Source organism: Panthera pardus, unplaced genomic scaffold (genome assembly GCF_024362965.1).
Source record: "Panthera pardus isolate Hobbes unplaced genomic scaffold, ASM2436296v1 HiC_scaffold_6, whole genome shotgun sequence".
NCBI lineage: Eukaryota > Metazoa > Chordata > Mammalia > Carnivora > Felidae > Panthera > Panthera pardus.
Genome location: NW_026526991.1, coordinates 49,046,516 through 49,071,287, shown reverse-complemented (window position 1 = coordinate 49,071,287; position 24,772 = coordinate 49,046,516). Strand labels below are relative to the sequence as shown.

General features: G+C 46.6%; 1 protein-coding gene across 2 annotated transcripts; it reads left to right on the top strand.

Moving 5' to 3' along the window:
* The first annotated feature begins 10,684 nt into the window (after window positions 1-10,684).
* On the top strand, window positions 10,685-24,082 carry DYRK2 (dual specificity tyrosine phosphorylation regulated kinase 2). 2 transcript variants are annotated; one of them, XM_019455035.2, is made up of 3 exons: window positions 10,685-10,788; window positions 11,399-11,547; window positions 18,550-24,082. In XM_019455035.2, exons 1-3 carry the CDS (start codon window positions 10,740-10,742, stop codon window positions 20,155-20,157), a joined length of 1,806 nt encoding a protein of 601 aa, XP_019310580.1. In that variant the 5' UTR covers window positions 10,685-10,739; the 3' UTR covers window positions 20,158-24,082. The 2 variants fall into 2 exon arrangements, with proteins under 2 accessions (XP_019310580.1, XP_019310581.1); XM_019455036.2 differs by lacking the exon at window positions 10,685-10,788 and adding an exon at window positions 15,080-15,129 and having other exon boundaries at window positions 11,442-11,547.
* Window positions 24,083-24,772: the final 690 nt, after the last annotated feature.

The following is a 24,772-nucleotide window of genomic DNA, read 5'->3' as shown; positions in this document are numbered from 1 at the left end:
GATGCCACTGTCGGGTCAGATGGAATTGTGTGGGCATTCTTCATGCCCCAGAGCAGTCTGCAGATCGTTCTGGGTGGGTAAGAGTGAGCTTCGGCACCAGATTTCCCTGAATTCCCATCTGATTACGGCCCATCACTAACAAGTCACCGAACCATTTGCAGTCTCCGTCTTCTCTAAAATCAGAAAATAACATACCTGCCTCATTTGAGTGAGGTTTCAAGGACCCGGCGCAGGCAAAACAGCACAGAGCTTGACACGTAGCTCAAGGACAAAACTGTCACAAAATCGTTTTCTCTGAAGTCCGCGTTGTAGGAAATGTTTGTCAGGTTCCTCACTCGCCGTGGGTTAGGCAGAGAGGAAAGGAGAACAGAACACAAGTATGGTGTGAGAGAGGGAGAGCACACACAGGGCTCTCAGTGGAAAGAGGCTGACAAAGAAGCGGTGAGCTCACTTAGAAAGGTAAGCCATAACCATGTGTCTCCTGAGAACATCATCTGACTGAGCATTCTGGTCCTACTCCTGTTTTGTTTTCTCCCCTGCACCCCACGTGCAACCTCGCCTCAAACATTTCCTCCTGGTCCTTATAAAAATGTCTTCTTTTAAATATTTACAAGTGTTTATTTATTTTTGAAAGAGAGAGAGAGAGAGAGAGTGAGCACAAGTGGGGGAGGGGCAGAGAGACAGGGAGACAGAGAATCCCAAGCAGGCTCCTTGCTGTCAGCACAGAGGCCAGCGCGGGGCTTGAACTCACGAGCCATGAGATCATGACCCGAGCTGAAATCAAGAGTTGGACGCTCAACCGACTGAGCCACCCGGGCTCCCTCCTCACAAAAATTTCTGTAGGGTTCTTCCCACCTCTCTGCCTCTTGGTCTCTCCCCACCCCCATTTCCTTTCTCCTCTTTCTTACCGGTACCTCCACTATGACTGATCACTCTTCTGCTGTCGTGTTCAAGTGTTGCTGTCTGTAGCCTTTCAGCTGCTTTATTTCTGTTGTCCCTTCCCAGTCATGAGAAAACTGTTCCTTTCCCAAAAAGCGATCCTCTTTTTACCGACAACTCCTTCTTAATCTCTTCTTTATATATTTACATGTAAGTCGTTCATTACTTCCTGGGCCATTTTTATTTTTTGTGCCCTTTGGAAATGCCGATCGGGGGCCATTCACCTGCACCTGTGCTAAATACACACCTTTGCCTACGGGCCTTTAGATTTTTTGTTTTTTGTTTTTTGTTTTTTGTTTTTTGTATTTCAAACCTTCACTAGAGAACATTGCTGTGTAAACAGTGGACTTGTCCAGCACCATCTGATGAGAAGTAACCAACAAGTACAATGCATTGTCTATAATGAAATTTCAAGTAGCTTTTCTTCAGTCAAAGCTATTTTTGACTACAAAAGTGTTCAAACTATCCAGGACTATTTAACAGTTACTCAGATTCATCGATCACCAAAAGTAATTTCTCTTACTTGTGCAGAGCTAATTGAAAACAAACAAACAAACAAAAAAACTGAGTTTGGGGCTTAGATTATCCAGGGAGTATTTATACTATCTTCGTGAGCAAGCACACTGTCAACCCCTTTAACCTGAATAAGGGTGTGGCTATTTGTTGTTGTTTTTTTTAATTTTTTTTTTAACGTTTATTTATTTTTGAGACAGAGAGACAGAGCATGAATGGGGGAGGGGCAGAGAGAGGGAGACACAGAATCTGAAACAGGCTCCGGGCTCTGAGCTGTCAGCACAGGGGCCCGATGCGGGGCTCGAACTCACGGACCGCGAGATCGTGACCTGAGCCGAAGTCGGTGCTCAACCAACTGAGCCACCCAGGCGCCCCAGAGTGTGGCTATTTGTAAAAGCATAATGTAACGAGCCATTCCCCCAGAGATCCGGGGTGGTCTAGATGGAGTGGCCAGCTTGGTAGAGAGGACTCCCTTCTACTGCCAAAGACTCCTTGTCTTTTCCATTTGCTCGCGGCAAAGGGGCCGATTTGCTACAATGGGTTAAACAGGAAATCATTCACTCGTGTTTGGACTTCTTGTGAATCCAGTAAAGTTAATTCTTTAAGCTGGGTGTTAGTAAAGACCGGACTCAAATCATTCCTGGAAATGTCAAAACAGGAATTTGCCCCCGAAGTCCTGAGAGATCAAAACTTGTCCATTTTGTGGTACCTGCTTTTAGGGAATCTCCATCCTTTCATCTCTGAACTTAAGGGAATTTTATAATAATTTGGTTTGGAAAAGAGAGAAAAAATTGTTAGCAGTCAACAAACCTGGGCTCTGACCCTAATGCCTCCTCTGGCTCCACCTGTGGTTCCGGGGGTGCTACTCTGGGCTTCCCGTCTCACTGTTCCCATCTGTGAAGCACTTTGCCATGAGTAATGGGTTACTGAGAATGACCACAGCTGAAGGACCATATAAACCTCAAAGCCTTCTCTGAAAAGTTTATTTTGTGACATGAAATGTTATTGATGGTGACAATGAGATTGAGGCAATCGTGGTGGTGAGCTGGTAAAATCTCCACTTAGCGCTGAAAGCAGTCACCACACAGATTCTACAGCCAGAATATCTGCCTTGTCACGTCTTAGCTGTGTGACCTTGGGCAAGTCATTTAACCTCTCGGTGCTTCAGTCTCCTCACCTTTAAAATGGAACTAATAATAGCATCTGCCAGGCAGATGGTTGTGGAAATTATATTAGTTCATACGGGTAAAGTTCTTGGAATACTACCTGGGTGTGTGAACGTCTTATACGACTATTAGCTATTATTTCGAGGCTACTTAGGTAGCTAAGGTGTTGCCAATGGCGCCATTGTTCTTGGGGAAGTTCCCTTAGCCTTAGACCCAGTGCTGCATTCTTTCCAGCTAACTGAGGTCTTAGAAGCCCTCAGAACTGGAGTCAGTTTAGCATCTTTGGGTTTCTCTGATGAGCAGGAATATACTGAACCAAGCTCTTCTGAACTTGCCCTATAACAAACCTACATCTGAGGGGGCCAAAAGTTGTGTCCCCAGACTTGGTCTACGGAGGCCTGGAGCTAGAAGGTCCAAAGATGCAGGAACGGCTCATGCTTGCAAGGTGTAGGAGGCCTTCATGCTGAGGGCTACCTAGCAAACTGGAGCATGGCTGATTCCAGATCCTCTCCTCTCCTTCACCTCTTTATAATACCTCTTTAAAAGCAAGATAATGAAAGGAAGAGGGGAGCGTCTTCAGATTTTTGCATTTTCTTTTAGTGGCAGGTACCCCTTAGTCTGAATGTGTTAAACAGTCTGTACCCAACGTCGGTCAGAAGCCAGTGCATCAGTCCTCACAATAGACGGGACTCCAGCCAACGAAACTGGGCTCTGGAACACACTATTTGCTCCTCATTTATGATAACTCATTCTCCCTGAGCAATCAACAAATCCTGTCTCCAGATTACTGGGGGGGAGACGTGATGGGGGAATCTTTCTGGATTCCAGGTTTCCCTGACTTGTTACCTCCTAATTATGTCTCACTTTAGCTAACCTTTTTTTTTTTTAACGTTTATTTATTTTTGAGACAGAGAGAGACAGAGCATGAATGGGGGAGGGGCAGAGAGAGAGAGGGAGACACAGAATCGGAAGCAGGCTCCAGGCTCCAAGCCATCAGCCCAGGGCCTGACGCGGGGCTCGAACTCACGGACCGCGAGATTGTGACCTGGGCCGAAGTCGGACGCCCAACCGACTGAGCCACCCAGGCGCCCCTAGCTGATCATTTCAATAGGCTTCATTGCGAAATTCCTTGATAAGCAGCTTTAAGAATTCTGTATGCTTCTGAGACCCAAAGGTAGCAAGGAAAGCATGTGGTGCTTCCATTATTTCTGGCTTCCCCTTACTTTCAAGGCCCCTCTCCTGGGCTCTGGAGAGAGCATCCAAATAACCAGTATCTGCCCCAGGCTCCTTATGCCACCCCCCTCAGCTATTTCCAGAAACTACCTCCCAACTGGTCTCTTCTGTTTCTACTCCCTCCCCCACTCATGTCTCTCTAACACACTGCAGCCAGATTGATCTACATTCCTTGCTAAGCACTTTCTCCAGGTCAACTCACTGCTCAGAAATCTCCAGTGGCCTTTGTTTCCATCCACGCCATGTGGAAACTCCTTTTTCTGGATTTCGTGGCCATCAGTGACCTGGATGTGCCCCCCACCCTACGACCCTGCTGTTCCCTAGGCCTCCTCAGCAACCCTCTCTGCTGCAGAGGCTGCCGCTGCGCACGGTTCCATCGGGCCTGGGAAGCTTTTTCTTCTGCTTAAGACAAGTCTGCTCATTTTCTGAGGCCCAGATCAAATTCTGCCTTCACCCGGAGTTCCCCTCTGATTCCTCTAAGCCCTGATTCTCCTAGCCCTCTGGGGTTCTATGGCATTTAGATTCCATAGCCTACACTCTATAGGAGATACAATATATATAAGTCCGTGTAAGTCTGTATACGTCAGGATCTGGCAGAAAAAAAACATGGCACAAAGAGTTTAATTAAAGGACTACCTTAAATGGGATAAAGGGAAATAAGCGAGGGAAAAATCAAGCCCATAGAACTAGCAACAGCAGGAAACCTTTACCGCCCGTAGGTTTGAAGGGGCAAGGGGTGTGAACAGGGTCCAGAACTCTAAGGGAGTAGCTACGGCTGTAGGAAAGGGCTGCCGGACATGAGTGGAGGTCTTTGGTCACAGGCCATAGCCAATCTGTGGTGAGCTGGTGTGGGGAGAACCAGGGAGATAGTCCGACCTCACTGTCCTCAAGACATACCTAAGACACACTTTGGGTGTCTTGCCAAGACCTTCCAATGGTTAAACCGAACTAGACGCTAATGGGCAGGGAAGACCACCAATGCCTTCCGTAAAGCTTCCTGTGGCACCAAGCAGGGTGGAAGAATGGATCCAAAGAAGAAACAGGAAAATATAAAGTAGCTGCTCTTTACTGTGTTGCTGAATGTTTCCTGGAACGTGAGTCTTCTCCCAGGCTAGACTGAAAGTTCCTTGAAAAGAAGGCGTGTTTGTGTTTTGCCTTCCACAGTGCCTAGTACGGTATGAATTAGAAGAGCGGTAGAAATTCACATCCATTGAAGCAGGCTCCAAGCTCAGGGCAGAGTCCCGCACAGGGCTCAGTCCCACGAACTGCAAGATCATGACCTGAGCCAAAATCAAGATTCGGGTGCTCAACCGATGGAGCCACCCAGGCGCCCCGAGTCCTGACAGTATGAACGGTGGATGGTTTTCCTTATCCGTGGCTAAAATAAATTCATTTCCATTCAGTGAAGCACACCAGCGGCAATACCCAGTGTAACCCTCACGGTGCTCATGAAATGGTCTTCTCCTTCCCACTTGCCCCTTCCTAGCTACTAGACGACACTACTTGTGGTTCCAGTGACACCAAAGATCCCACGACCTGGAATGTCACTGACCCTCCTGCTCTTGTCTGGGTTGCAGAATCACACCGCTCTTTCTCTTCTCCCAGAGCCCCTAGTAGAGTTGCTGTCAGAGTTTCTGTTGCCACTTTTTTGCTGGAGTGGGGCCCAGCGTGATTCCAGGGCACCTGCTCCTGGCTGGTTGCTCCCAGCTCAGCCTTTTCAGCCTGTCTCCAGAGGGCTGAGAAACACTGGCCTGCTCTGTGAGTTGTGCCAATAGCGTGGCCAGCTGGTGGGGACTCTATCTGGTCGTGGCGCTCCTATCCTCTCGAAGCTCCTGGACACACTGGCCACCACTCTGCTTGCATTTGTCCTGTTGGTGCCGAAGACGGAGTTACTCCCCACTCCCAGGATGTAGCTTTCTCTTTCCTTTGCTTACTTAAGGTTTTCACATTAACTCGGTCCTTAGGGTATAGTTGGGAAAAGCAGATGAACTATCCCCAAGAAATGCTGAACAATATCCTCAGCCTTTCTAGATACCTAGCTTGCTTTTGGGGCTCTCTCCTCAACTTAGGGTTAAGGAAATTGGCTCTGTAAGGACACTAAACAAAACATGACCAGCCTGCCTGGACACTTTGGATCACCAACTTTCCACTGGTGTGGAAATCTCTTCTTGTTTCCACACTGGCCATGGCCACAGAGTTGAGTGGAAATACCCAGGGACCATTCGCTTATGACATCCATGCCTCCTACATCTGAGGACGTTACATCATGGACTTTGGGTGATAAAGGTCATGCTTTTCTCTAAATGGTCCTGGACCTTGGTGATGGGCATGTGGAAGGTAACCATCAGCAAAAAGCGTTCTACTGAGGGGAGTTAAGCCTGACTAACCCGCAAGCCTATCTTCCCCAAAATGAGTCAGTTCCTTGGTGATTTACCTAATTGCTTTAAAAGACCTTGTACCTTGTTTTCACATTTCCACAGCTGGTAAAACTTCAGATGATTCTTAACCTGCCTCTACCATCCATAACCCTGACCTCACGAAGGTGACGGTACCAACCCTTTCCCTGCCACTCCAGACTTCCTCTATTTTGAATTGCTGACCCTTCTCCCAGAATATGCTATGCTTTCTTATACCTTGGTACCTATGCACACCCTATTCCTTCTGCCTAGAATGTCCTAGCCCGGTTTGACTGGCAAACTCCCAAGCATCTTTAAAGCCTGGATGATGGGGCGCCTAGCTGACTCAGTCTGTTAGGCCTCTGACTCTTGGTTTTGGCTCAGGTCATGATCTCATGGTTCATGAGTTCGAGCCCCTCATTGGGCTCTGTGCTGACAGCGAGAAGCTTGCCTGGGATTCTCGCTCTCCCTCTCTCTCTGTCCCTTCCCTTCTCATGCTTTTTTTTTTTCTCTCTTTCTCTCTCTCAAAATAAATAAACAGCAAAAACATTTTAAGCCTTCACTGAAGCACAGACTCTTTGATTCCAGTCACCACTTAGGTACAGTTCATCATTCCCTCCATGTGCCGCCATTGTACCTCCTACCCGCCTCGATTTCTGCCCCATCACGTCATTAAATGTCTTGTCGCCTCTCCTGGGCTGGGAGCTTCTTAATAACAATGACCAGAATCAGAGACTATTTATTTAACTTTGTGACCCCAGAACTAATAGTGTCAAAAATATGTTAGGTGCTTACTGTTTCTTGCTTAATTAGATAAAAGAATGAGATCCTAATAGATTGCCAGACTGAAGCCCAGAGCACCACATCTGATGATTCATCATATCCTGTAGGCCTTACACACACTAAATTCTTTGTAAATGTTTCTGGGATAAAGGGATTCAATGAGGGAATGTGTTTCAGAAACCAGCAATTTTCTTGTTCGTTTCCAATTTCTCTGTGATCCATCACTATTTTTCCCACTGAAAACAACTTCCTTCCACAAGGCTCCATTCTGAGTTCCCCAAAGTTTCCTTCTTTCTAATCCAGCCCCATCCTGCCTACCTACTTGTTATTTGAATCTGGATTTGACAAACATACAAAACAGATGGAGTTTTTCCAACAGACAAGAATCAAAGAGCAGACACACTTAACGAAGGGACTTGAGCCCCCGGAGGAGATTACTATTAATTAACTGAGGGACTTGAGCCCCCGGAGGAGATTACTATTAACATCAACACAACTCTGGTCAGGTTGTGAGTTGTGAACATGAAACACGAGGATATTTGTGAAAGAATTTTATAAAGAGGTAAATATTCAGGATAATTAATAAGCTTGAGGGTAATAACTCCTAGCATTAACCCAGTTCATTCTTCTTGAAAGCTCAAGGAGTTTGTCAAATACGTTTGCACATGTATTTGACGTTAATTCAGGCTGAACTCATCAATATTTAACATAATGAGAGAAATCCAAGAAATTGCAAATACTCATTTTGAGCAAAGTAAGAATATAAGTTTGAAAGGTGTGCCATTTATAATTAAAACAGCCAATGATTAGACTAATTGCAAATTTTCCCTAAGACAAGAAACAACGAAAATATAAAATTGAAATTATACCTGATCTGTCATAAAACAATTTACTAGGAAAAGTTCCCCAAACATGTATCTTTTTCTTTCTTTGATTAAAGTTAATGATTCTTTGTGTCCTTCTATTAAAAAAAAAAAAAATCCTCCCTTTCCTCATGTTTAATGTGTAGATTAATATTACTAACTTGGATTTTACAAACCATGACTTCGAGTACTTAGCATTTTCCTTCTTCATGAAAAAGCAGTGCCTATTTCCTATTCAAGTATTGCAAGAATGATTTAAGTGAAAGGGTGTCAGGTTATATTAAAATTGATTTTTTGCTTCAAATTTTTTATTTGAATATGAGTTATATGGAGTACTCATTTACAGAAAAAAAGGAATACCGTATGAAAATAATCGTTTTGAAGTGGAAAGAAGGAAGGAGGTGTGAGTTTCTTAAAAATCCACGGCGGTAATAGAAAGCATAGAGAAATTAGACCAGGAGCCTGGGAATGGGTTCTGGCTTCCTCTCTGCTACTAAGTAGCCCCTTTTCTTTCAGTTAATTCTTTTTTAAAATGTTAATTTCTTTTTGAGAGAGAGAGAGAGACAGAGTGTGAGCAGAAGAGGAGCAAGAGAGAGGGAGACACAGAATCCAAAGTGGGCTCCAGGCTCCCAGCGGGCAGCCCGGAGCCCGTCTGGGGGCTCGAACCCTAGAGCCAGCCAGCCGTGAGATCATGACCCCAGCGAAGTCGGAGGCCCAACCGACTGAGCCACCCAGGCGCCCCTCTTTTAGTTAATTCTGAACACTACATGTTTCCCCAAGTGAATCTGAATGGGAAGGTAGGCAAAAGGGAACAGTTCTTGATGGGGTCAGATTAAGCATATTATTAAATTGATTATTTCACTGTGATTCTACTTGATTAGGCAAAGGCACCAAGATTTTTTTTTTTTTTTTTTTTTGGAGGGACACACCATTAGGCAAAATTCCACTCTGCCACCTGTTCCCTCTGCCAATGCTCCCTATCTTTAATGCCCTGGAGACTCTTACAGGGTCACATTCTATCTTTGAAACACTCCATGTTTTTGGCATTTGTATAAAGTGAGTGTGATCTCTCTGGGAGGTTGCTATGACAATTTGCAAACAGTAGGGGCGATGGGACTCCGCAGGAGGTGGCCTCTTTCCGATTTGAGTCTGCGCTAGTTCAGGCCTGCAAACTTGGTCCAGACAGAGGCCCTGCAGGATACTGGAGGCAGAACATAATGGACCCAGGTCTCCCCGAACTTCAGAGACTGGGTACTACTCCGTAAGGAAATGCCCTCCCCCCGCCCCCAAAGCTTTCTGGCCTGTCGTCCGAGATTGCCTGGCTCTTTCCTCCTTCCTAACTGTTGAGGTGACAAAACCTGTGACCTCTGTACAAAGGATGTTCCACACACTACAGGACGCAGGTGTGTGATGGGCAAGCAGTTTTTCAGTCTGCAAGGGAATGAGAGGCTGTAGGTGGCAAGTGAAAAGGGCAGGGAAATTCTCCACGTGTCTTGAAAGGGAAGCGGAGAGAGACTCGGCCCTGGGAATGAGAAGAATTAAAGGTGTCCCTCCGGACGGCGGAGAGCAGAAAGGAAGGTGTGTCTCTCCCAGTGGCCGCGCCGGGAAAAGGCTCAGAGTTGTAAGGAAATGGGAGGTGTCTCTGATGTTTATTTTTGCCTAGCAACCTACAGACAACTGCTTCCCCAGCAGCCTTCCACGAGCGCCTCTCTGCCTCCCCTGTCCTAGAGACTGGCAAGCGGTCACTTGGTGTCAGTAAATCGGGGAGGGTGTGTGTCGTGGAGGTGGAGGTGGGAGGGCAGCCCCCTCCCTCGCCCACGCTCGGGGGTTCACCAAGCTAAGCTGCGGCCCTCCTTCGGGCTTGACTTACCGAGGTGACCCTCGCACAACTAAGTTTTTTACATGACAAAATGGGGAGACGGGGTGGTTAAGCCACTGGGACCAGGAAGGGGGGGACAGTATTGTCTGTGAGCAGCCATTGGGTTCAGAAAGCTGCAAATGCATGTGTTTCGGGGCGCTCGTGGAAAGGGAGGGGTCTCTGCAGAGATTTCGGTGGAGGGAAGCAGTGGTAGGTTGCGCTGGGGGGAAAAAGGCGGGGTGCCGCAGGGGCTGGAGGCCGCGGAGGGGAAAAGGTCGTTGGGAGGGGAGCCGAGCGGGGCCGAGGGGAGCCGAGGGGAGCCGCGCAGATGGCCGGAGGGGGAGGCGGAGGCCGAGCGGAGACTGCAGACTTTTCCGGGGAGTGGAGGGGTGGCTATGCAGATGACTGGGTGGGGTAGGGACTCCGGAGGGTGGCTGGGTGGGGGTGGGGTGTACGTGAGCGTGTGTGGCTAAGCCGGGGGGGAGCCCGGGGGCGGGGCCTGCACCCGCGGCGGAGGGGAGCGGGGGCGGGGCTGCCCTCCCGGGCCGCGCCGCGCGCGGGCGCCAGTGCGAGTGTGCGCGGGGGCGCGCGCGCGCGAGCCCGGGAGGAGGCTCCCGAGCGAGTCGGTCCTGGCGGCGCAGCCCGCTCCCCCGCGCCCTATGTGAGGGACTCGGGGAGGCCAGCGGCGCGCAGGGGAGGGCGAGGCATGTGCACGGGCCGGGGGGTGCTGCAGCCGCCCGAGGAAGAGGAGGACGGCGGCGGCGGCGGCGGCGAGGAGGAGAGCGGGGGACTCGCGGCGGCGGGCCCGGGCCGCGGGGATGCAGCGGACTGTGTGTGTCTGGCTGTAGCTGACGCGAGGCGGCGAGGAAGCGCCGGAGACCCGCGAGAGGGGCGACCCGGAGGCGGCGGCGGCCGCGAGAAGTAACAGCAGGACGGGCGGCGGCGGCGGAGACGGCAGCCCTGAAATGCATTTTCTTCTCCAGCGGCCATGTTAACCAGGAAACCTTCGGCCGCCGCTCCCGCCGCCTACCCGACCGGTAAGGAGGGCCTGGCCGCCACGCCGCCCCCGGCGCCCGCCCCCGGCGGCACCCCGCGCGCCCCGGGTCCAGCCCTCGTGGCGCGGGCGCCCGCTGCCTGCGGGACCTCGAACAAAGTCTGCGCGGTGGCGGGGCCCCGGGGCGGACGGCGCGCCCTCGCCTCGGCTCCGCTCATTGTTGCACCCCGGCCCCGGGGCTCCTCCGAGTGGAGCCCTCCGACCCGGCCGGCGAGGGCCGTCCCGGGCCTGCCCCCGCCCGGGGCCCGGCGAGGCCGTCGCGCCCTTGTCGGCGGTCCAACCCCTTTCCCGGCCTGTGGCCGCTTGCAACGTGGGCCGCCCGGCCCCGGCCCAGCCCGGCCCCGCCGCGGGGTCGCGAACTCGAGCGCCGGCGCCCGACTTAACTTTGCAGCTGCCCGAGCCCCGCCCGGGGGTGCGCGCCGGGGATCCGTGACCCGGGCGCCCTTTCATTTCCCCGGACGCCCGTTTTTACCGTCCCGTCTCTCTCAGGGAGAGCGGGGCTCGCTACCCAGAGGGGTGGGGCGGGGCGACGGGTTCTGGGTGACTTTCTCCCCCCTGACCCTCTTTTGTCTCCTCCCGTGCGTGGCTCCCAGGCAGAGGAGGGGACAGCGCCGTTCGTCAGCTTCAGGCTTCCCCGGGGCTTGGTGCGGGGGCTCCCCGGAGCGGAGTGGGGACCGGCCCGCCCTCCCCGATCGCCCTGCCGCCTCTCCGGGCCAGCAACGCGGCCGCCGCAGCCCACACGGTGAGACCCAGCCCCGCGGGAGGCCGCGGGGGGGGGGGGGGGCGCAGGGGTGCGGGAGGGGCCCGGGGCATAAACACCCGGACTTGTGGGGTTCTGACGCCGGGAGAAGAGAGGTCGAAGTGCGAGTATCTCCACGCCCCTGGCTAGTGGCCTCTTCTGGACGCCACCCTATGCAACTTGGGCGAACCGAGAGCTGCAGCCACAAAGGAAGATTCGTGGCGTGGGCCCCTCACTTCCCCTCCGAAGCCCGCCCACCCCTGCGCTCCTCTTCCTCGGAACTTCCTCCTTGGTGCTTTCTTTCCTTCTTTTTTCCCTCCTTTTTCGTCGTTGCTTTCCAGAGCTCCTTTCCCTGACCGGGTAAACATCCCCCAGCCCCTCCCCTCCCCCCAACCACTGGGTAGTGGGTATTTATAGAACAGATATGTGTTAGGGGACAGTCAGGCTGTCCTGCCCGGAAAATCGATCCCCCAAAGAGCCTCCCAGGCCTGCCTCCAGCCAGCAGGGAGCACCGCCAATTGTCCCCCGCGTGTGGAAGCATGTTTTATGAGTGCTACAGGTTTGAGCACAACAGAAATTGTAATTAACATTAACAAAAATAAGAGCCACAGCAGCAGTCAAAACAACCAGCCACCCCTGTAGGATTCTGCATTTGGATATTATTCAAAAGGAAAGAGCTGGCTTTGCTTTGGAAGTGAGAAGGGAAGGGCACCCGGCAGGTGCTGAGGTCCCTCTGTGGGTGGAGAGGGAGGGGACAGCCCATCTTGGGACTAGTGGCTGCAGATTGGCAAACTGGATTTGACTTCAGCATGTACCTTTTCTCAGCTCCCAGAGATCGCCCTTGGAAGGTGACTGCCAGCTTAGAGAAGGTGTGCACTTCTGGAGGAGCTGACGGTTTCCCAGGTCTTATTTCCGATTGGATCCTCCATAGGAATGGCCTAAGGTGGTTCAATGTGAGGGATGCTTGGTAGGGATATGGCTTCATTTGCCTAGCGAAAGTTGAGTTCTTGTAGGAAAAGACCATTTCTAGCCTACAGAGATGCAGCTCTGAGGGTCATGTGTTATGGGGAAACTTCTTTATTAGAGGAGACTTTGTGAGAGGATGGCTCCAGTGGGGTATCTCCCCTTAGACCTGGACAGATGGGTACAAGTTTTATAGGAAACCCTTCTGTTAGATATTCATTCTCTCCCTCCCTCCCTTCTCTCTCTTCCTTCTCCCTCCCCTCCCCCCCCCCCAAACATGTGACCAGGTGCTGAGAATTCATTACACAGAAGTTAACTGATCTGTGTTGCACTGTTGATGGTGGAAGAGAATTTGTCAGTAGGCTGGTTGATACCTTATGGTTGAACGTTCCTGTTATGGTGACATTTTAGTTGAGAATTGCCATTAGTTTTAGGGGTTTGGGTTTGTTTGTTTGTTTGGTTTGGAATCATCTGAGAATTTTAAAATACAGCATCCACTTTTTTCCATGGGTGGGTGTAATCACGTGACCTGATGTGACCTGGGAAGGAAGTACTAGGTTTTCATCTGGATTCCAAGAGTGGGCTTTCTTAGATCAGAGCCTTTTTCCAATAGAAATATGTAATCAGATTAGAGAAAACAAAAGGTGTCCACTGCAGGAACAGGCCGTGGTGCACCAGAGATGAAAAAATGTGAGGTTCCTTCTCAGGACTCCCAGTAATGGATGCTTGTGTTTTGCTGTGGTATCTGGCTGATTTACCTGTTTTAAACTTCCAGTTAAAATTCCCGTGCTATTATTGAGCGTTGGAAACTTGGTTTTGAAAGTGTAAAGTTAGATTTTGATTGTGGTTTAGTTTTGATTTCATTTGCACAACATTGCAGATTTTGTAGAAAAGGAAAGTTTTTTAAAAAAACAACACAGTATTTTTCTGGTTCTACTCCTTCATTTTACAGATGAGGAAACAGTCTGACAGGTTAACTGGTTTGGTCAAGATTCCCTAGGCAGTTCCTATCAAGGCTGGAGCTAAAGCCAGGCCTTCCTGAGCCTAGCTTCTACCTCTTGCTTGACATCACTTCTAGGAAGTTGTGTTCATTTCACTACAAATGCAGGAACTTTTGCAGAGCCATAGTCCCATGTGTCTTTCAGGTGCTTGTAAGTTTTTAGTTGTTTCTTCCACAGCAATTACACTTGGGTTTAGAATAAGGGGGAAAAGGGTATTAAGGAGAGAAAAATGATCTTGTCACAGGAGCTTGTCCATATTTCCGCTTGTAAAGTATATACAGGAGGGTAAATATATGATTATAAAGAGTATGAACTTTGGAATTTATTTAGTCCACTGCCCTTTTGTTCCCTGTCTCCATGGATATATTATTGTATATGTAGTTGTTCTGTTTATTTCTGTTTGTCTGAATAGTGTACCCAGTCACTGTGTGGATTCCTATTAAGTTTTTTTTTTCTTTTGATGTTGTATTGGAAATAATGATATACTTTTCTTAATTCCCAAATATTAGTATTATATCACTTTCATAACTGTTCTAATGTTTACAGCAGTCTCTAGTTACCAGCTTTACCTTTATAAAATAATTGGGATTAAAAAAAGAAGAATGAGTATTCTCACTTAAAAAAATAGTAATATTTTGAAGAAGAAAAAGTAGATATTTGACTCAGAGCCACACAGGCTCTCTGTGTTTGAGGAGGAGCCAAAATTCCAACCTTTTTGCACTCAATTCTGTTCCCATAACACTGTACAGCATTTCTAAGATGACCTCAGGGAAGTTTTCAAATGCTCCAAAATGTTAACACAGTCTCCTATTTTCTACTTTATTATTGGAAGAGATTAAGCTGGTTAGACTATTGTTCTTATATAATTTTTAATACTGAACTATTTCATGGTCAGAGAAGGCTTTTGTAGGTCTCTGTTTTAACCCCTACGTTGTACATATCTAACAATTGCATTCGCTCTGTGTATATTTTTAAATGTGACAACCATGCTAGATGAGCAGTGGCAAACAGGAATAAGCCACGTTCTCAGACCTCAAGAGGCTGAGAGTAAGGGGGTTTTAATATTCTTACGGTTATGTAGGCCTGGCATATGTGTTCTGGAAATACCGTGGCTCCTCTAAAGCTCCCCCCACCTTTTGTTTTTAATAAATCAGTTAATTGCGCTTCTGAGTTTCATTGTGATTTTCGAGTCCTACAGTATTTGAGATCAAAGACCTTCTTTTCTATAGCCTCTCAACAGAATCTCCTTAACGCTGGAAAGTTGTTAAGATTCCACACATTGCTTTTAGGCGTTTAACTGACCTGCTACAGGTACCTTTTAACTGGCTATCATTTTGCCTTTAAGTCTCTGCTGATGCACTGTGAGCCTAACCTAATGTCTTGTGACTTGGATCGCTAGGGACATCCCTAATTCCCTGGGCATTAACTTCCTGTGTTCTTATGAAGGTACAAGAGTAGTTCCCAAATACAATTCAGAGAGGTATCAGTTAACAAGGATTTATTGACCTGTGTTCTTCCATTCAACAGATACTTACCGAGTGCTTACTGTATGTCTGGGTTTATGTTAATAGGGACTTACAAAGATAAGAGGTGACCCTGCCCTGGAATTGCTCACAGCCAGGTGGGTACATTAGGTGTTAAAACACTTACAATAAGATGAAATAGGTGTTAACAGTGGTCTGAAAGAGAGCAAGGAAAGGGGAAGTTTCACAGAAGAGGTGAGAGTTGAACTGGACCCTGAAGGCTGAGTGGGAGTTTGCCATGGAGACATAGTGAGGAAGGAGATTCCAAGCAGCCTTTGGGAAGGATGATAACAGCTCTTCTTTACTAAGCACTTTATACATTTTATTTAACGTATTTAATCCTATAGCTCTGAAGAGGAGCTCTGTTGCCTTTTTACAGACAAGCCTACTGAGGTTCCGAGAGATGAATTGCCCGAGGTCGCACTTCTAGTAAGTGACAGAGCTAGGCTTCATCCCCCGTGTGTTTAATTGAATAGGCCTCGACTTGTAACCATTGTGAAACATGACCTCACCAAAAGCAGAGGAGCATAAGAGGACATGGTGTTTCCACAGGTCTTGGGGAACCCAGCTTTGTTACTCTCAGAATTGTAACAGTGGTAGATGACATTGGAAGGAAGGACTGAGGACATTTATGTGCTACATTTTAGAACCTGGTGTCCTGGCCTGTAAATTCTTGGGTTAACTGTGGAAATGGGGTGCAGATGTGGGCCTTGAGCAAAAGGGAGGGAGGTCAGTGTCAGATTGACACTTTACAATGACAACTCTCTACTTTGGAGAAGGTGATTTGAGGAATTCTAGACTGAGAAGCACAGGGCCATGTGAGGAGTCTGCTTGGGTTGTCCCAGTGAAAGACCTCAGGAGTGGGCGGGCGGTGAGGCCCGGTCAGCGGAGAGGGAGTAGGATAGAGAGACAGCAGCGCTTATGGGGGACTCAGAAGGTGAGGGAGACACTCAGAAGGATTTCCAGATGTTCAAGCTTGAGTGACTATGTGGAAGAGAAGCCTTTTGTTTATCAGAAATTGAGGGTATGGGAGGAGGAAACGGTTTTGGAAGGAAAATCATGAGTTCAGTTTGAACTGCCTGTGGGGAAGGCGGCTGATCTGTCCTTGGACACAAGGGTCCTGGGCTCAGGAGACCAGATCAGGCAGGCCTGAGCTGGAAGTGGAGCTGTGAACTCGTCAGTCCTTGGGTGCTTGCTGAAGCCGTGGCTGTGGTCAGGATCAACTAGGGAGAATTAGGGGAATTAAGAGGCCAGGGGAGTTGAGGCTTGAATGCTGAGGAACCCCTGAACCCATCCAAGGGTAAGTGAGCTAATAGTTGAGACAGCTGAGAAGACCGAGAGAAGGCAGTCGGAGAGACAGGAGTTGATAGTTAATTGTCGAGCCCTCTTTGGCTCTAGTAATTAAATTTGTGTGATTGTATTTTAATTGTGCAAAACATTAAGATTGCTTTTGGAAAAATTGGAGTGAATTTCTGATGCTCAAAATGCTTTGCGTTGCTATCTTGTAGGAGTTCCTAAAGCCTCAAGGTTAATTTTGTCCCTAGTGAAGCCTCATGCTTTTTGTAGCGGGGTTTTTCTTCTGAATCAGTCTTTCCCGCCCTGAAGAGAATGGTTCTCTAGAAGAGAGGTATTTCAAATTTCAGATCTTTCTATTTCCTGGTGCTTGAAAGATCACAGTGGGGAGGAGGGGTGCAGAGAGTAGGACTTGGGAACGAAAGCTGTGGACAGGCCTGTACTACTTTTCTATATACTCATGAGTTCCTAATTCATTTTTATGGACTGTTCTGCTTTTGGCATAGAATGGGCGTAAAATAACCTGTCCAGCTACCCGACAAAAGATCACTTAGCATGAAATATCATCAATGACTTTAATAAAAGGGTTTGATCAGAAGTCTTCAAAAAATTGGCCTGAGTAGTAAAATCTCTCAATCTAGGAAATCACACTTCAGACAGGCCCAGGTACTATACAGTATTCTACTCTGTTTTATTAGAAGCAAGCAGAGAGAAAGCCCACTCCTTATATAGTCACTGTGCAGGCTACATGTCAGTTAAAGAAAATTCAAAGGTCTTGGTCGGCTGCTAAGAAGGACTTGAAATTTCAAGTTTATAATCTGGGTGATTCCGAGCCATTTTTTGAAATGCTGTGTTACCTATACAGACTGTTTTTATTCTTTGGTAGTATATAGAGCCCAAAAGGTAGGATTCAGAAAGAAACTAACAGAAAAAATACTGTTGGCAAGTGATTTCAGCTAACGGATTATAAGCTCCTAAAGGGCAGGGACTCTGCCACTTCTGTGCCTAGACCTTAGCTAATACCGGTTGAGTGAATGAGATGGGTTGTGAATGACAAATTGATCTTTAAGATTTACACAAAAATCACCAAGCAGGATGCATTAAGACTTCTGGGTGGTTGCCTGAGGCTGGGAAGAATTCCTAACCGAGGGGATCCTGGCTGCTAGTGCTCTCCCACCCCTCACATCTTTGCAATAATAATACTTGAAGGAAGTCCCAAGCAGATTCTTGGTAGAAGACTGGGGGCCCCTTGGCTTGCACCATCAGTTTTGTTTAGACAAGAATGTTCAGGGATGGTATGTGTGCCTGAAATAGAAGTCGCTACTTTGTGTTCCTTGTTGGAAAGCTGAGTATCCCAGCAGCCCACAGAAATACACTGTTAAGAGAGTGGAGCCATTGACCAAAGGAAGGCCCCAAACTGTGGTGGTTGGTTTGTTGGGCCGAATGGCCTTAAATGGTCATCACAGTCTATGAAGCCCAGAAGTTTTTTAAAAATAGATTAGGAGTTTACAAGATTCTACAATGCATATCCACATGGGAATCTTTCAAGCCTAAAAGTGCACATTTTTTTGTCAGTGGATCATACATCTTCCTAGGTGTAGTCGGTTTTCCAAGTAGTGGAGAAGACCAAGAATGGAAGACACTAGTGTTTTCAGAATGGAACTAGCTAGACATTGGGGAGAGAGTAGTGAACAAGACAGCCATGATCTCTGCCCTCGTGGTAATAGAGAATAAATGAAGTGTGAAAGGGGCTGTGATCTGGAGGAGGTGGAGCCAGCACAAAGATGACATGTTCCAGCTTTTTCTGTATCCTGTTTCATTTTACCTACGGGTTGAGTGGAACACCTGGGGTGTGCCGGGCCCTGTGCTAAGTGTTAGGTGTAGACCAATGAACAAGACAGATGCCTCTGCCTCCACAGGGAACCTACTGTAAAGATCCGGGGTGTGGTAGGTGTGGCATTTATGGGGTCCCTTTTTTCAGGATCCCAAGTTTCATAGCCTTCCCAAGTCTACTAGTCTTTTTCCTTTATTTAATCAGAGACTGTCAGCACCATATCCACTCTCCCTGTCGGGGTGTTCATGAGGTCCCTCCTGGGCGTACAGCTCTTTCCATTTAGCGAACCTGATTTGGACTGTAAAGGTGGGGTGGGGGCTGACTTAAAAAATACACCATTCGAACAGACAGACCTCTTCCGTTGTATTCACGTTTGCTTTCTGAATTCCAGATTGGCGGCAGTAAGCACACAATGAACGATCACTTACATGTCGGCAGCCACAGCCACGGACAGATCCAGGTTCAGCAGCTGTTTGAGGATAATAGTAACAAGCGGACAGTGCTCACGACACAACCAAACGGGCTTACGACAGTGGGTAAGACGGGCTTGCCGGTAGTGCCGGAGCGGCAGCTGGAGAGCATCCATAGGCGGCAGGGGAGCTCCACCTCTCTGAAGTCTATGGAAGGCATGGGGAAGGTGAAAGCCACCCCCATGACACCCGAACAAGCAATGAAGCAATACATGCAAAAACTAACCACCTTTGAACACCACGAGATTTTCAGCTACCCTGAAATATACTTCTTGGGTCCAAACGCAAAGAAGCGCCAGGGCATGACAGGTGGGCCCAACAATGGTGGCTATGATGATGACCAGGGATCATACGTGCAGGTGCCCCACGATCACGTGGCTTACAGGTACGAGGTCCTCAAGGTCATTGGGAAGGGAAGCTTTGGGCAGGTGGTCAAGGCCTATGACCACAAAGTCCACCAGCACGTGGCCCTGAAGATGGTGCGGAACGAGAAGCGTTTCCACCGGCAGGCAGCAGAGGAGATTCGGATCCTGGAACACCTGCGGAAGCAGGACAAGGACAACACCATGAATGTCATCCACATGCTGGAGAATTTCACCTTCCGAAACCACATCTGCATGACGTTCGAGCTGCTGAGCATGAACCTCTATGAGCTCATCAAGAAGAATAAGTTCCAGGGCTTCAGCCTGCCTTTGGTTCGCAAGTTTGCCCACTCGATTCTGCAGTGCTTGGATGCTTTGCACAAAAACAGAATAATTCACTGTGACCTTAAGCCCGAGAACATTTTATTAAAGCAGCAGGGTAGAAGTGGTATTAAAGTGATCGATTTTGGCTCCAGTTGTTACGAGCATCAGCGCGTCTACACGTACATTCAGTCCCGTTTTTACCGGGCTCCGGAAGTGATCCTTGGCGCCAGATACGGCATGCCCATCGATATGTGGAGCCTGGGTTGCATTTTAGCAGAGCTCCTGACCGGTTACCCCCTCTTGCCTGGGGAAGATGAAGGGGACCAGCTGGCTTGTATGATTGAACTGTTGGGCATGCCCTCCCAGAAACTGCTGGATGCGTCCAAACGAGCCAAAAATTTTGTGAGCTCCAAGGGTTATCCCCGTTACTGCACTGTCACGACACTCTCAGATGGCTCTGTGGTTCTCAATGGAGGCCGTTCCAGGAGGGGGAAACTGAGGGGCCCACCGGAGAGCAGAGAGTGGGGGAATGCACTGAAGGGGTGTGACGATCCCCTTTTCCTTGACTTCTTGAAACAGTGTTTAGAATGGGATCCTGCGGTTCGCATGACCCCTGGCCAGGCTTTACGGCATCCCTGGCTGAGGCGGCGGTTGCCAAAGCCTCCCACCGGGGAGAAGACGTCAGTGAAAAGGATAACCGAGAGCACTGGTGCTATCACATCCATTTCCAAGTTACCTCCACCTTCCAGCTCAGCTTCCAAACTGAGGACTAATTTGGCACAGATGACAGATGCCAATGGGAATATTCAGCAGAGGACAGTGTTGCCAAAACTGGTTAGCTGAGCTGAGTCCCCTGATGCTGGGTAATCTGAAAGATACGACGTTGCTGAGCCTTACTGGGTTGAAAAGGAGTAGCTCAGACCTGTTTTTATTTGCTCAATAACTCAACTCATTTGTATCTTTTCAGCACTTATTTTAACGTAAGAAAGTTGTTCATTTTGTTTTTATAAAATACATGGGGACAATGCTTTAAGTTTTTATACTTCCTGAAACTGTTTTTGTGTTCTAAAAGTATGATGAGCCTTACTGTATTTAGTGTGGCAGAGTAATAAACATCAGTGGCAGGCCATTGATTACTTCGTGACTGCTGCGCATTTACAGATTGGTGTCAAAGACATTCACTGTTTCTATGGTTCATAGTATATTCTCCCCCAGGCAGTTGCCCCCGGAAGGCCCCCCTTCCCTCGCCATGCTCCTGGTTCACGCACAGGTGTAGCACGTCCTACTTCCGTTTCCCATAAGTGACGTGGGTGGTAGTGAGGGTGGGAGAAGAATGGCCAGGACAAAAATGATTAATGAGCAGAACTGACCTCAGAGAATTTTTTCCTAAACTAGTGGTCAGACAAACACAAAGTCCCCAAGTTGACATGCCCACTTAGCATTCTGACTTTCTAAAAGCTGGCCAAGCAGACCTGGGTGGATAAATGGAAACGTGTGCGTTCCTCCAGATTTTCTAATATGATCAGCTACCTGTTTGTAAAGAAGCCTCATAGTACGGAATTGGTTTTGCACCTAAATACAAAAATGTATTCCATAAACTGTTCCTCCTCTTTGCTTTTCTCCTCTCTGTTCCTCTTTCACTACACATCTGTTGCTTGCATTTAGTTTTTTTTTTTCCTTCCTTCACATATATATCCCAGACTGTTAATACAGAAGAGAGACATTTCAGCTGTGATTATGACCATTGTTTTCATATCCCAGTTTAAAAAAGAACAGCAGCCTAGCTACTTAAGGTGGGGATTTCCATAGTTCCAAAGAAGGTTTAGCAAGTTAGAGTGAGTTCACACTTTTCAGGTGCCACTGTAAGGTTCTCTTCGCCTGGGAAAGCATCAACTCTTTCTTTAAAAAGAAAGATGCTTGAAAATCCTCTTGCTGAACAGAAGTCATTGTGACTTTTCAGTGAGGTCAATTTAAACAACGTAGTTAAAGGAGGAAAAGTTCAATCTCAAGTTAAATGGTCTGACTTACTTGCATCATTAGGAAAATCACAGATCGCATTCCTCTATTTTACTTTCTTTTGGATTGCACTGACTGTATTTGTGGGAATGACACTTTACCTGGAAAAGTTAACTGAGAGGTAAAAGAATATTTTCGTCTCTGAATAATAATTATTTTCAAAGTGAAAAATTAAGTATTTTATCACTAATGTATGAGCAGTGATATTTATCAATTTCAAGGCACGTGGAAGAAATTTTTTAGTATGTGCAATTTAATATAGAAAGATTTTTTTGCCTGTTTGGACAATAGGTTTTGGGTAGTATAAATTAGGATAAATACTCTTTTATATGCACAGATATTATTGTATTGCCTGTAAATTGATTTACAAGTACTTAAAGCATGGTCCCCCAGCGAGGCCAGGAAAGTTTCCGGTTAAGTTCTTTTAATATTAGTCCTACAGTTTCTCTTACTTAGGAAAAAAGAAAAAAGAAAGTAGTTTTGAACAAAACTCTTATCTTGAGGCTTTGTCGTTTGATGGAGAAAACGCTCAGGAAATATTACAGATATTTGCCAAAAAACAGTAATAAGATTAGCTTATTAATAAGATAGTGATGTTGATATTTGCTTTACTATTTAAGGGTGTCACTGATAAATTAATTTGTACTTCTGTACTTAGAAATTATAGCTTCTTTCCCCTAGTCAGATTCTTTAGCCTGTTGTACACATTTCTGTGTAATCTGTGGAAGTGCAATAATATGTTAGTAAGTTGCTTTTTAAATGATGCTCATGTGACGATACCCCCAATCAGTGGCTTATAGAATTTAAAGATTGTGTATTTATTATTAAAATTTTGACTTAAAAGGCATAAGAAGTGTAAGACTTGGTATGGTGGCTTTGTAAGACCCTAAGCCTCTGAATGATGGTTAGCTTCTTTAAAACAAAAACATCAAGGCTGTTTTTCCCTTGCAGTTCCTCCTCTTCCATATCCACCCTCATTTTCACATTTAGGTTTACGTGAACCTGAGCCTGCCATTAATAGGAATTTCCCTATAAAGTACATGTGAAAATTTATAAATGGACTAGTACTGCTTGTCTTTTCCCCACCACATAAAACTGGTACTTAAGATGCCAACAGTGCATTTGTGATGATATTCACAAATGCAACCGGAAACTTTGAAGCCAAACTATAATGGGCAGTGCTATGCCCCCGCCCTCCAAATACGGTGAGATTTACTTCATTCATAAGAGCCGCTAGGTTCAGTGTTCAGTGGTAGGGCTGCTTTTAAAAAATTCTGGCTTATTTATATCAAAAAAAAAGAAAAACGTCGCATCTCTGTGATTTTAAAACAAATGAAGGGCTCTAATAGGCTACTAGGAGTTGGCTTGGAAACAGTCCTCGGTCTCACAGGTTACCAGTGTCTAGGGATGTCTGAGCTGTTTTCAGATTTCAGACTAGCACAGTGTCTTGTCTTTGGTTGCAGTCTCATCTGGCTCCGTTTCTGGCACCTCCACAGTGCGCATCACCTCTTAAGTGCGTTGCTACGACAGGGGAACAGCACCGTGATGCAGGGCAGTGCAGATCAACAGTAGAGGAGAAGTTGTGCCCTTAGTGTTAACAATGTGCCTTTTGTTCTGAATGCCATGTTGTAGGGCATGCATTTTTTGGCCTCTTTAACTCTTTGAATACCCGGCAGTAAGGATGGAACCCAGCTCTGCAAAGATACATCTGTCTTAAATATCCAGTTACTTACAGGCCTTAATAGAAACCATAAGGCGTGAATCATCATCAGGCATTGAAAAAGGTAACCATTTGGTTAGTTACACAGGAAATTCCTATGTTTAAGGGGTTAAAGATGGTCTTTGTTGTATCTTAACATCAGACTGATTTTTTAAATGATATTTTTTTGTTATGGTAACACTAGACAAAAATCAACTGTATTTGTAAAAATTTACCTCAAACCATTTAATTTTATAGTGTGATTAATCCCAGGGCATTTGGTATGAACCAAAGTGCATTCCTTTTATATGTGCCTGGCTCTAGTACGGATGGCCAGGGATTTTTACAATTTGGGTGCAAGGCACTTAAGCCACTTTTAAACTTAATGGGTGGTTTGGAGTCGTGTTAAAGGACTCCATCAGGAGGTTAGGCAACACTTTAGGCATCAGTAGCATTGGGCCATATTGGAATCTTCAAAGTGTGAATTATTTTAAAGAGAGCATTCATTTTTGTAATTTTTCTCATCAAGAATATTTCTGGTAAGCAGAAGACTTAAAAAAAAAAAAAACTGATTTGGTTGGTAAAGGTTTTAATATCGCCCAACATAATGCTGTGGTAGCATTTAAAAAAAAAGTATTTGTCAACTCTGTTTCTTAGGGGCTTGTACATCTCTCTGCTATGGACATATATAAAATTAATTGTAATTATACTCAGCTCAACTGCTACAGTTCTGTCTAGGCAGTGGCTTGGGTTTTTATCGAGCAACATCTTAGACACGTGACTGAAATATGCTGCAACTGTGTGTACTGAAAATATGTGAAAATGGTTGAATGTGGACTGTGTACATATGTATGTAAACATTTCTGTGAGATGCTGCTGTCGCCACTTAACATGAAATATGTTCTGGTGGATTTTAATCCTAGTGGCCAGTTCTATGATACTGTATGTATTGTACAGCTGAAGACAGGAGTAAGACTGTTCAGTGAATATTTGTTACATTTTATTGTCGTGGCCAGAGATAATTTCAGAATAAAAATTTAATGTCCTACCTTACTTTTCTCCCCTTTTCTAACTATAATTTAACTCCTGATTTTTTCTGGTGATATTCTTGGTCTGGTGGCCTGGAGAGAGTTTAGAAGGCAAACATTGTCAGCTACAGTTGGCTTTTTTTGTTAGTTCAATATAAATTTGCAAATCTTAAGTAAGAATAAAGTTTTAGCAGGCAACTCTTGCTTTTCTCAGGATACCCTATTCCTTCACCTGTAATGTTTCTATGTTAATTTTCCTTTATATGGCCTCTGCGGCCAGGTTCTGTATCCTGCTAGAATTTCAAATCTTTTTTTTTTTTTTTTTAAATCTTCAAGGTAACAAGTTGTGGGAGCAGAGTCTGTAAATTATTCCCCACTGGTCTTTATTCTTTTCTGTGTGCAAGTTCTGGCAAATTCTTCATATGTGCTCTCACCAGCTCCCCCACGTGCTTCTTAATGCTTATGCTTTTGTAGTTATTTTACTTGGTGGTCTCTATGGTTCATGTATTTTGGGTGTTAGTGTCTTCGTTCTTCCATGGCTTGATCGGAAACAGCACCTAGCTCATGATTTGTCAGGTTTGGTTAATACCAAGCCAAGAGTTTGCTTCCAGAAGACAGCGAGCAGATGCCCTAGTAATTTGTCAGACGTAGGGATATTATATAGACAAAGATTTCCCTCTTGTGGAAAGAACTACCGCACATTTTTATTTACACC

What these genes read in the sequence shown, in the direction of transcription:
- DYRK2 (XM_019455035.2), top strand. Translation starts at nt 10,740, where the DNA reads ATGTTAACCAGGAAACCTTCGGCCGCCGCTCCCGCCGCCTACCCGACC. An exon ending in TCCCGCCGCCTACCCGACCG is followed by an intron (nt 10,789 to 11,398) that starts GTAAGGAGGGCC and finishes CGTGGCTCCCAG; the next exon opens with GCAGAGGAGGGGACAGCGCC. An exon ending in CGGCCGCCGCAGCCCACACG is followed by an intron (nt 11,548 to 18,549) that starts GTGAGACCCAGC and finishes TCTGAATTCCAG; the next exon opens with ATTGGCGGCAGTAAGCACAC.